The sequence below is a fragment of the Eriocheir sinensis genome, chromosome 36, assembly GCF_024679095.1.
Source record: "Eriocheir sinensis breed Jianghai 21 chromosome 36, ASM2467909v1, whole genome shotgun sequence".
Classification (NCBI taxonomy): domain Eukaryota; kingdom Metazoa; phylum Arthropoda; class Malacostraca; order Decapoda; family Varunidae; genus Eriocheir; species Eriocheir sinensis.
In genome coordinates, this window is record NC_066544.1 from 8,503,147 (window position 1) to 8,514,989 (window position 11,843).

The 11,843-nt window shown below is 40.4% G+C and overlaps 1 protein-coding gene across 2 annotated transcripts in view; it reads right to left on the bottom strand.

Moving 5' to 3' along the window:
• Positions 1-3,394: 3,394 nt before the first annotated feature.
• LOC127007708 (protein pellino-like) overlaps positions 3,395-11,843 on the bottom strand; it is an 89,941-nt gene continuing 81,492 nt past the window's right edge. For both annotated transcript variants that reach the window (XM_050878940.1, XM_050878941.1), the window contains 5 exons: positions 10,532-10,720; positions 9,917-10,015; positions 8,981-9,196; positions 8,577-8,692; positions 3,395-8,183 (listed from right to left, as the gene is read on the bottom strand). In XM_050878940.1, the coding sequence (XP_050734897.1) occupies positions 8,057-8,183; positions 8,577-8,692; positions 8,981-9,196; positions 9,917-10,015; positions 10,532-10,720 (747 nt within the window). In that variant the 3' untranslated portion in view covers positions 3,395-8,056. The remainder of the gene's footprint in view (positions 8,184-8,576; positions 8,693-8,980; positions 9,197-9,916; positions 10,016-10,531; positions 10,721-11,843) is intronic.

Here is an 11,843-nt window from a genome sequence, read left to right on the forward strand (position 1 = left end):
TCCCCCTTCCCTTAAGTCCCTTCTCTTCCTTTCTCCTGGCCCCTCCCATCATTTGCCATTTCTTTTCTACTGCTGCTGGGGGAATACACAGCAGGAAAACCCTATTAATTTACTTGGAATGGAGTGATAGGAGTAAAATTTAGGCCCTATTAGTTTGTTGTATAGCCTTCTCTTGATCAAAAGGGTTTCTCTGATGTTTGTGCCATGTACTGGAGACGAAACAGGGAAAGCAAACGATACAGTGAGTGAAATAGAAAAAGTAAGCAAGTTCAGCCTCTCTCTGCGAACTATTTTGCGGGTGCGAGCTGATTCCTACGACACCACCGCCGAGGCTTGACGGGGCACTGCTCTAGACTGCTCGCCCAGGCCCTCCAGGCTCCAAGTGACGCCGCGGGTGTGCCCAGTTCATCCAAAACCGCCGACTTCACACACCTCACTCCCACCCTAGTTTAATTCCTGACCCCAACATTCTTTTTTTTTTAAGAAAAAACTGAGACCACCATCATCTTCCTGAAAAATTTTTGCATCACACTAGCATAAAATTGTAACAATAATGTAAAAATACACATACGAAAATTAGAGTTAAATGAAGTAGGGAGTACACATTTTCTTGCACTCATTTCCCTTCAACTTCTTAGTACTCAGCTGGTTTTCGTCGCATCACTTTCATAAGCCCAGATCCTAAATCTGCATGCTTTTCTGCTTCTGATGGTGTAGGGTACGTCACGAGGTAAAAATATACATAGGGTCAAAGTCGCTTCCGAACATAAGTCGCGCCGTGACGGCGTTCATTCGCCTCGGCATTTGTTTACTCAAACTCGCCGCTCTCGCACAAAGACAGCTGTAGGAAGGAATTCCAGCTTACCAATAATAAACTCCCGTTAACTTGTAATGGCCAGAAATGTGCTACAGCTGTAATGGTATTTTTCCTCATGTAAAGAGAGTTAACAGTATGTTGCGTAGCCATATATATGTACATGGGTTTCCTATGATATTTGAAGGAAAGAAGGAAAGGAAACAAGGAAGAGAGAGAGGGAGAAGAAAGAGAAAAGAAGGAAGTAAGAGAGAGAGAGAGAGAGAGAGAGAGAGAGAGAGAGAGAGAGAGAGAGAGAGAGAATGGTTTGAATTGTGCGCTGTCAGGACGCACAGCAATGATTATAATAATAGGCTATTGAAGGGACGCACGGATCAACACTTCACCGTCACGGCGCGGTTTATGTTCGGAGGCGATTTTGACCCTATGTATATTTTTATCTCGTGATGTACCCTACACCATCAGAAGCAGAAAAGCATACAGATTTAGGATCTGGGCTTATGAAAGTGATGCGACAAAAACCAGCTGAGTACTAAGGAGTTGAAGGGAAATAAGTGCAAGAAAATGTGTACTCCCTACTTCATTTAACTCTGATTTTCGTATGTTTATTTTTACATTATTGTTACAATTCTATGCTAGTATGATGCAGAATTTTCTCAGGAAGATGATGGTGGTCTCAGTTTTTCTTAAAAATGAATGTTGGGGTCAGAAAACAGGGTGGGAGTGAGGTGTGTGAAGTTGTCCGTTTTGAATGAACTGGGCACACCCACGGCCGCCGGCCGGCTTCACTCAGCACAATACAGGGAGATTGGGGACGAGCAGTCTAGTATGTAAGTCTGTGGTTATAGCTAAGCAACTAAATCCTTCTAAATCCTTTCGTAGCAAAAAGTAAAGTTGAAACCAAAGGAAGGGGGATTGTTGAAGCTGGGAAAAATAAATTCGTCACTGCACTCCATTAAGAGACCAAAAGATAATCCACAATGTATCTAACTTCGCAAGAGGTGGCCAAGGGAAGTCAGGCGCACACATGGAGACTATTTTGTTACGATATTTAAGCAACTATAAGGTCTATTTTTTTGTGCTGTAGAAAGATAAAAAAAAAAAAAAAAAAGTAAATGATGAAATTAAGTCAATTTTGGGGCACATGCCACAGCTGCGCGTGTCCACGGTGCTCCTCTCTGCCGCCTTGGGCCTGAGCCTGTGCTGGGTTCATCATGCGTTACACACTGAACATTTTTGACACAGACACTCTTGGTGGTGTGATATATGCCTTACAAAATCTTGAAGTTTTAAGGAAAATTATAAGTAGCAAGGAGACATAAAGACTTCAAGAATCAGCCAGTGAGAGCAATGGAAGCTTACTCCATACTAAAGAGACTCCGATTATGTACACAGTCTCCTTGCGCCACACGGGCCTTGAACATGTCGTTTTAGGGAAAAAATAGATCAGTGGATAAAGAACCCCCAACCTTGAAGGTGCTTATGTAGCAAGCATTGGTACGAAGTTTACTTCAGCTAAGACTTTCGGTGAACAAACAAAAGTGATGGCTAACATTTTATCATTTCATTGACGCCTGCCCCTAGGAGCTCCCACCAGGGGATGGCCACGGCAGAAAAGTTTCCATCTTTCTCTATCCAGACACTTCCTCCTTGCCTGCTCAAAGTTTCTCAAAGATCTTTCCCCCCTCTCCCTAACGTACTCCTGCACCCTATCTCTCCATTTCACTGGAGGTCGTCCTCTAGCATTCCCTTCCTCTATCTCACTCACATACACCCTTCAGGTCATCTTACTCTCCTCCATTCGCTCCATGTGGCCAAACCACTTTTAAATCTGTCGCTTCACTTCTTCCACCACTCCACACTTCTTCCCTTCACCCACGTGACACATTCCAAAATGCTCATACACACTTTCATTACTCATTCCATCCATTCTACTCACACCACAAGCACTGCTCAAATAACTCATTTCCACTGCCTGCACTCTAGACCTCTGACTTTCATTCCATTTTAGTGCTACTCAGAGACAGCAGGAGATTATCCTGGTGACACTTGGGTTTTTAAATACTGGAGGTAATTATAGTTCTCTTGCATTACATCATAAGTTATTAAGGTTTCTGCAGCATCTCCTCTTCAAGTTGTCATTCCATATCGAAAAATTATCAGTCAGTTGACAACTGGTTGTGACATGAATTGTCACAGTTTACCTTGAACCTTGCCAGGTATTCTGGTGAAAACCAGGATGAGTTGTGCAGAAACTGCAACAGCCAAGAATCAAACTAAAGTGCCATGGAGATGCACTGAATAAGTGGTAATAAAATTTTAGTGTCCCTTTACAAATTGTCATGCAATAATTTTCCTACAATGAAGGATCAAAAGTAAATGAAGAAGCTGCAATCAAATAGTTACTTCCATAAAATTACACCATTATTTTCAATTGTGATCACTAATTTTAAAACACTTTATCCATAATCAGATATCATTTACCTTCATTTGATCTAAATGTCCACCAGTTATCAATCACTATGATGCTTCACAAACTTCCACACAGTGTTGAGAGTGCAGGGATATGCAAACACTATCCAGTTTTTCTGTTATTAATGAGCTCATAATTGACAAAAATAACATGCAGAGTTTCGTTCTCCTGTACAATGACTGCACCGACACTCTTCCCTCCACAGGATCCCCCATCAATGTGCGATAGGTGTGTAGAAAGCTAATAAAAAACTTTGATAGCATGATCATCTTATGGAATTGTATTTTCTCAAGACTAATACAAATATGAATGCCCTTCACTTCTCCAGCAGTGCTCCCTACGTAACATGCTGCTAATTCCACTATTCACTGTATATACAAATAATCTTTTTTCCCCTTCTGGATAACCAAGAGCTGGACTAGATACAGAAAGAGTATATTTATCCAATAAAGGAAATATGTAGCTTTACACCTAAAAGCCTGCAGTACATTGGTGAGGTCAAAAGGAGGTTGTTTCTATCTCGCCTCCAACAGTCCCTTGGGGCTCTACTCTCATTCCACAGTCTTACTCAGATCTCTCACTATTATCTCTAGATTTTCAAGTGCCAACACATGCTTACTAGCAACTTGCCTGCCTACGTAAACTATGCCTTCACACAAACACACGCTAGCACATGCAAACACGGGATAATTAATCTGTGTTTGCATGGAATCCACTAAAGTAATCCTGATTTCCTAGTTTGATATTGTTCTCTACCTTGCTTGGCACTTTCCTGGTCCTATCTCCTAGTTATCCTGGTCTTGTACAACCAAAGCCAAAAGGCAATGAGAGTACAAGGTAATTAATTCACTCCTGAAGCAAAGGTTCCCAGTAACAGACCTCCACTCACAAAGATGATGATGTACATGCAAGGTAATACAAGTAATGTAGTAAGTTATCATTGTAATGACTACCTCTAAGTTCCACATCTGAGTACAAAAATAGTTTATCAGTACAAAGGGACATCATTTTTTTATGTACAGCCTAACAGGGTAACTCGCGACTCCCCAATGAGTCAAGAACACTAGAGCTCCACCTGCAGCCTCTCAGTGGTGCTGGAGCAACAGGCAGCAACAACACGTGGGGAGGGCACGGCTCCCGCTCACACCAGCACACCACTTCCAATGTTTCAAAAATGTTTTTGATACACTATGCAGCCCACTGAAGAAAGTTTGCAGTTTTTTAGTGTATCCAATTTTGCTTGTACCGTATAATTTTTAAAGTACATAACAGAGTTCAGCAGACAATGTAAGCTTCACCAAATGATATATTTAAAAACTCCCAAAAGCTTGCAGTTGCAGGCTGGAATGTGTGTAAATATATCTATATATTTTTTTGATATATAACACCGGTTAGTTTAAATTATATCAAACTTCCATAGCTGAAAAGTACTCCAGGAAAACCAAATACTAACTGTGAGCAGATGAACATGGTGACACCTGAAGGCTAGGCTCCTCGCTCTCCAGTGGTCTATGGGCCAAACTTCTAGAATGGACTTAGTACACAGCTACTTAAAAATGTCACTATCAGATGTTCTTCAGTCTTTAGCTACACCCTCATGGACTTGTCAGGTGTGGAGACAGGCCACAGAGAAAATGGACAAGTGAAATAAAATAGGAATGTTAAAAATGCTTGAGCAGTAATGGTAAGCAGAGGGTGCTGTGTTACAAAACATTTACTTATGGCATTACAGAGTGGTGGTCCTGCCATCACTGGGAGGATACTGGCCTGAGGGACTACCTAAACCACCACCACTGCTAACTCAGCCTCCTTCATTCATTCCTTCAAAGGTTGATATGTTTACTGATCTTGATCTGCACCAGGAAATCATAAATGAACCATTCTGTATATCTTACTTAAGACTTGGTATGCAATGTATAGAGATTTTTGTACATTCCCTCATTTGTAAAATTTGTTCTGACCAATGTTTTTAATTTAACCAGTAAAAACTTCCAGCACTGCTGCAGCATACATGAATGCCTGCATACATGTATGCATGCATGCATGCATACATGAATCCATACAAACATATACACAAAATGCATGCACACAGAGTGCACACAGACACATACGGGCAAACACAAATTAAACAATTGAAGCCATAAACATAACAGAGGATACATATATAAATTTGGTCCAAATGTCTCCCTATCATATGTATAATGTGAACAAGAAGCTTATGCTTCTAAACATATTCATAAAAATGTCTGGCCATTACTGAAGCCATGTTTCATACAGTACAGTGGTCTGTCTTGAATTCTGTCCATATTATGTATTTGATAAGTAGTTTCCATTTAAATTAAAATGTTTCTACGATGAACTAGATCCCTTAAACAAATGAGTATCCTTCCAAGAAATACAATACAAGGTCCATATATATAAAGCAACTTTTAATGACTTGAACAGGCTCACAAGGCCTTTACTTCCGGTGAATCATGATCCTTGTGAGCTGCTGAGTCATGAAAAGTGGCAAAAATGCTTTCTGAACACAGGCTGCTGCCAGGGACCATATTCTCTACCACTTTTAAAAACTCATAAAGACTCACAAGGCTGGTGAGTCACTAAGAGAAAAAGTCCTGTGAGCTGCTGTGCATTGTTAAAAGTAGCAAATAGGCTTTATGAATAACCAGATTTCTGGCAGCATAATTACAGTAGCAACCTAAGGGGGTAAAAATTTGAATTTCAGCTTGATGATGGCCATACCTCAGGGCAAAATATTACTGATGCTTGTGACTAATGAGGTAACTAAAGGTGGTAATTAAAAGTTTGGAACCATGAACTTGAACGGTATTCTCCCCAGTGGAAATCACGGTAAGAGTTGGGAAAAGGTCCATCAATAAATATAAAGATCAACTGAAAATTTACATCTGTAAATTACATATTCTTCAAGAGCTGTGAAACAGATACTTTGGGAAAGAGCAGGACCAGCAATCACAAATGCCCACATTCTCTCACATGAGCTACTCAGATGTGTTGAACCATTACCAGCGAGCTGCACAGTAATATATAATTACCTGTTGTAATTGCTCTGCATCTAATTAAGCACTGCTAAAGTCTGACTCAGTAAAATATGCTTCCTCTGCTACATCACACCTTGTGGTGGGTGCTACGGTAACGGATCTGGAAAAAAATTCTACTGAAGCAGCACCACTTCATGACTGCACTTAATTCTGGAAATGTCCCTTCCTCTTATCCCCATGATTAAACCATAACAATCTTACTCTTAAAATTAATTTGTAGTAATCCATGAACATCCCTTCTCATCGTATGGAAAGTAAGGCCACGTGGTCCCTACCTCACAATCCATCAAAGTCAAGTTTCTGGCACATCACACAACATTGGGAACCTTAACAGGCCTAACATCACACACACCAAACATAGTAAGTTCTCTTCGTGACATTGTCAGTGGTTCTACACTATTTTGTCATTAAGGTTATACTTTTTACAATGGTTCTCCCTTAAAGCCACCATGGAAGAATGCAAATACATCTTTAAATATTATAAGATTTTACATTCCCATCTCATCCTCAGGCCAGTTGCAAAGAATAAAAGCCTCCAGTTTCTGTCTAGGTCACAGGAGCAGCTGGACTTGCAGTGAGGTGTACTGAGAGCAATCTACAGGCCAGACCCATAGTATCAGGCACACAAAATACACTTAACAAGTAGATCACTTCTCATGACTCACACTATATTCATAGCTTCAAAACAACATAAATACAAAGATAAAACTGGACAGTCCACCTCTTCACCAGTACATGACAATATTGCACTCTTAAAAAATAATATACTTTTAATTAGTTATGTACTAAAATACAGATAACAACTGCTTGAAATTAAAAAAATTTCCTTCATCCAAGACAGTTCCTCAACAAGGGTTATGCATGAGCAGCTTCCTGGTCAAGTATTGCCACACTTAACAGCTCCAAGAGTTCCCCAGTGACTATCTCAAACCCAGTGTTTGCTTGACTGGGAGGGGGCGAGGCAGAAAGGTTCCTTGCCCCTGGCCAATGTGTCTTATTGGACCTGAAGTTATATAAAAATGCTTATTGTAAAAATGGATAGGCTTACAAGCTTTATGAATTGGCACCAGTGCTGGGGTAAGCACCATGTTTGCATGGCAATGTAAAAAAAAAAGGTAGAGTACGGTAACAATTGGAGAAGCAGCAGTAATAATCATTCTTGAGGTAACTGGGAGGAAGATAAACTCAACAAGTTCTACACTGCAGCTGCGACAACAGGTGGGTTACCTTGCCAACATGATGGTGGAGGTGGATAAATACTGGCAAGAACTCAGCCAGACAAGCAACTCCATAACTGTAGTTTTATTTACCAAAACATTGATTTAAAAAGCTCCTTCCATACAGGAACATAATATAACATACTGAACCCTTACCTCAATAGCTTAAGAGATTCACAAACAACTAGGATTATCATCAACATTTTGAATGCTTTGGTCAGTTGCATTTGATGCATAGTTGTGTAACTTGTCAATCAGACATTAACACTGGTGACCCCTGTGGCTGCAGGTTAAATATTGTCCATATCAAGAAAGATTATTATATCAATTTGCATAAGAACACAAGATTTCATGGTAAAGAGTGGCATCTGAGGTGTACCTTCTATGACCAGCATGTTTAACGAATATGCGAGAGTGCAAAATAAAGTGAAGGGTGGTGATACATTATGGGAGGATGTCCATATATAATACTATAGTGTACAAAGGGAGGGATTCAATCGCAATTATCTTGAAATATGAGGCGGACAAACCCTGGGTCACCCTCGAGTGGTGAGGCGCAGAACGGACAGGCAGCATGAAACCCATTAGTTCCGTGGGGAATGGGTACTGCTGCCCAATACCTGTGGGGAGAGGCAGGGAAATACTTCAGTCCTAAAATATATACTAATCTTTCCACCATTACTGACTTCAAAAGTGAAAGGAATTTTGGTGCTGACACTACATATGGAAGTGAAACATGCATCACTGGACACTATAAGAGGCAGATGGGCCAGGCATTTACCAGGCTATGTATTAACCTGTTCAATGTCAGATTTATATGACATTTCAAAATGCTCAGGTCTTCTATACGTTTTCTTAACTGGCAGATCATGGGAATGTGGAACCATACACCCATTCATGGAAGCTTTACAAGTCACAAGCTTGATATCAGGTCACTATATCATTGACAGCTCAGAGTGAGTCAGTCACAACCATAAGTTCCTACTATTTCCTTATAATATCCAAGAACTCACCTCACTGTTTTTTCTGAGGCCATGTGTCCACAGGGATTGAAACAGAATGTCGGAGGACCACTGTCAACATAAAACGCTGGTTCTATTCCCATACATAACTTGACCACTGGCCCAACCTGGCAACAAACCACAGTGAGTATTAAGCAGCAGAAACACTTTAATAAGTATGTGTAAAAAACAACATGGAAAGTAAAAGATTTAGTAAAAATATGACTAACTTACTTATCTTTTTTTTCTTACAATGAAGCAAGATATAAAGGTGGCAAATCAAAATTATTCATTAGTAATTCAACTGACAACAGAGCGCAAGAGAAAAATAAAGAAAAATGCAAGAAATAAAAAGAGAAACGAGAAAGAGAACAAGAGAGAACGAGGGGGTGGGAATGGGGGTGGGGGGGCCTCACCTTAAGACACATGGGGCAGGTGTGGGAGTTGGAGTCCTTTTCGTGACCCCACTCGTGAAGTCCCTGCACGTGGCCACAGTTGAGGTACACCACGGGCTGCTTCTCTGTGGAGGTGAGCGTGGCCTTGCGAGGGATCACCAGCGTGTTCAGCCCCACTGGACACTGGGGGCGACCCGCATTCAGGTCATCCACCATTTGTTCAAGGTGTCGTTTGGTCTGTGAAATAAAATAGTGTAAGTGAAAAAAGGGGGAAAAGTACTGTGAATAAGTGAATAATGCCATAAAAAGAAGCCATAAGTAAACAGGGGGAAAAATGTCATAAATCAGCGAGGGGGAAAATGATATAGATAAGGGTGAGGTAAAGTTAAAGTTGGGGAAACAACATAAATAAACAAGGGGTAAAAATGCCATAAACAAACAAGGAGGGAAAATATAACGCGAACAAAGAATGTGAAAATTAACGCAGCAATACTCTTTAAGGTTTTAATAGGCTGAAAATCATTTGCAGTGTGTGAATTCATGTCATCCATCATCTGTTCAAGGCATCATTTGGTTTGTTTGGATGGACAGGACTGGCGAAGGAGGAGAAAAAGAAAAAAGGGGAAAAGAGGAAAGGAGGAAAAGAGAAAGGGGGAAAAGAGAAAAGGGGGAAGAGAAAAGGGGAAAAGAGAAAGGAAAAAAAAGAGACTTCATACATTTAGACAGCTTTTTTTTACAGCAGAGGAGGACATCAAGGGCAAAAGAACAAGCAAGAAAAAAGCTCACAGAAAAACTAATCCAAAAAGTTAGAAAAGGGGAACCAATTTGGGAAGTCTAAAAGAGTTACAGAAATGTTTTGATACTCCCCTCTTGCACATTATATGGTATGCTGAAACAATTCCAAGACTAACAGATTGCACACATACAGTCAAGCAAGGCCATTAATAACACACTCACCGGAGACTTTCCCAAGCCTTCAGCGGACCTCCAGAGTAACGTGGCACCACACAGGTCTATTAGCGTTCCGTCTTGTAAAACATTAGTCTCCTCCTCTATCTGTAACCACAAGAACAAAAATAGAGAACTGAGCAAGATCCAAAGCTAATAATACTAAAGTGAATGTACAGTTGATCATATTTTTCATCATGAAGCCTATATACACAAATTATGAGTCATGACACATAAACCAATCACATCTAAAGTACAGTATAGCACATCTAACAAGAAATTTTTAAGCGTCATTGTTTTTTGCTAATAGTTTGTGGCTGATGAGTCTTTTTTGACCCGTATTTCAAGGCGAGGTAAGTTGGTTTTGTCGGTGTTTTCATATCACTTTCCACGACAAAGTTTGTAATATGTCAACTTGCCTATGTGAAAATTCAACACTTTAAACTAACAAAAATGCAATTAAAAACAAACTAGCCCCTCAACTGTTAATAAATACTAATATGGTGTTTAAAAAGTCTACATTATTCACTAGGAAGCCTCTTTATTTTGTGACGAACAGGTCCCCTCACAGTTCCATGCCCTGCTTCACCTCCATCCCCAGCACCCCCAAGCCATGCCACTCACCTTGTTCCCCTTCTGTGGCGCTGATCGGGACTCCCGTAGTGCATACACTCCCCCACCAACAGACACCTCCCTCCAGATGCCCGGCCTGGCCTCCCCCCCACAGAATTGGGTGGGCGGGTGCATGATGAGCACACCGTTAGTGGTCAGGCCGTCAATCTCCCCATTGTTCTGCCACTTGGTCGCCTTCTCCTGTAGAGTTAGACAATTTTAATGTGTGCCTCTAACAATCAGTCAATAGGGGCAAATGCCGGGGGTCACATCGACTCTATCAGTAATATTTTTTGTGTGTAATTTTAATGGTGATATAAAGATGTTACAGTAGGATAAAGGAATGATAAGTATTGCTTGAAGGTATAAATCAGTATTGCTTGAAGGTACAAATCAGTATTGCTTGAAGGTACAAATCAATATTGCTTGAAGGTACAAATCAGTATTGCTTGAAGGTACAAATCAATATTGCTTGAAGGTACAAATCAGTATTGCTTGAAGGTACAAATCAATATTGCTTGAAGGTACAAATCAGTATTGCTTGAAGGTACAAATCAGTATTACTTGAAGGTACAAATCAGTATTGCTTGAAGGTACAAATCAGTATTGCTTGAAGGTACAAATCAGTATTGCTTGAAGGTACAAATCAGTATTGCTTGAAGGTACAAATCAGTATTTCTCTTAATGCCTTATAAGGGACAAATTAACATATCAAACTTTTCATTCCTGGTGAGGCATGAGAACAAAATACTCCCCACAGTCCCACACGCATAAGATGAAGGTGCCAACACAGTGAAACAGAATGGAGGCGTCAACAAAAGGTATTGATGAGGCCTGGCAGGGAGGCGACATGGATGAACAGAAGGAGAGGGAGTGAAGGAGAGTGATGCCTGCCAAAAACGATGAATATAAATGAGAGAGAGAGAGAGAGAGAGAGAGAGAGAGAGAGAGAGAGAGAGAGAGAGAGAGAGAGAGAGAGAGAGAGAGAGAGAGAGAGAGAGAGGAAGGAGGAAAAGAGAGAGAGAGAGAGAGAGAGAGAGAGAGAGAGAGAGAGAGAGAGAGAGAGAGAGAGAGAGAGAGAGAGAGAGAGAGATATATATATATATATATATATATATAGAAATATATATAGATATATAGATATAGAGATATATATATATTTGAAGTACACCGAGAAAATGATTTGCTTCACATTCTTAACTTCTAAAAAATTCATGTGATAAAATCCTCCAGAAGCAAAATCCCTTTAGCTGAAATGCCTGCAATATTAAAAAAGGACATGATGCAGATTTTCATATTAAAACACTTATGCTCTCTCTCTCTC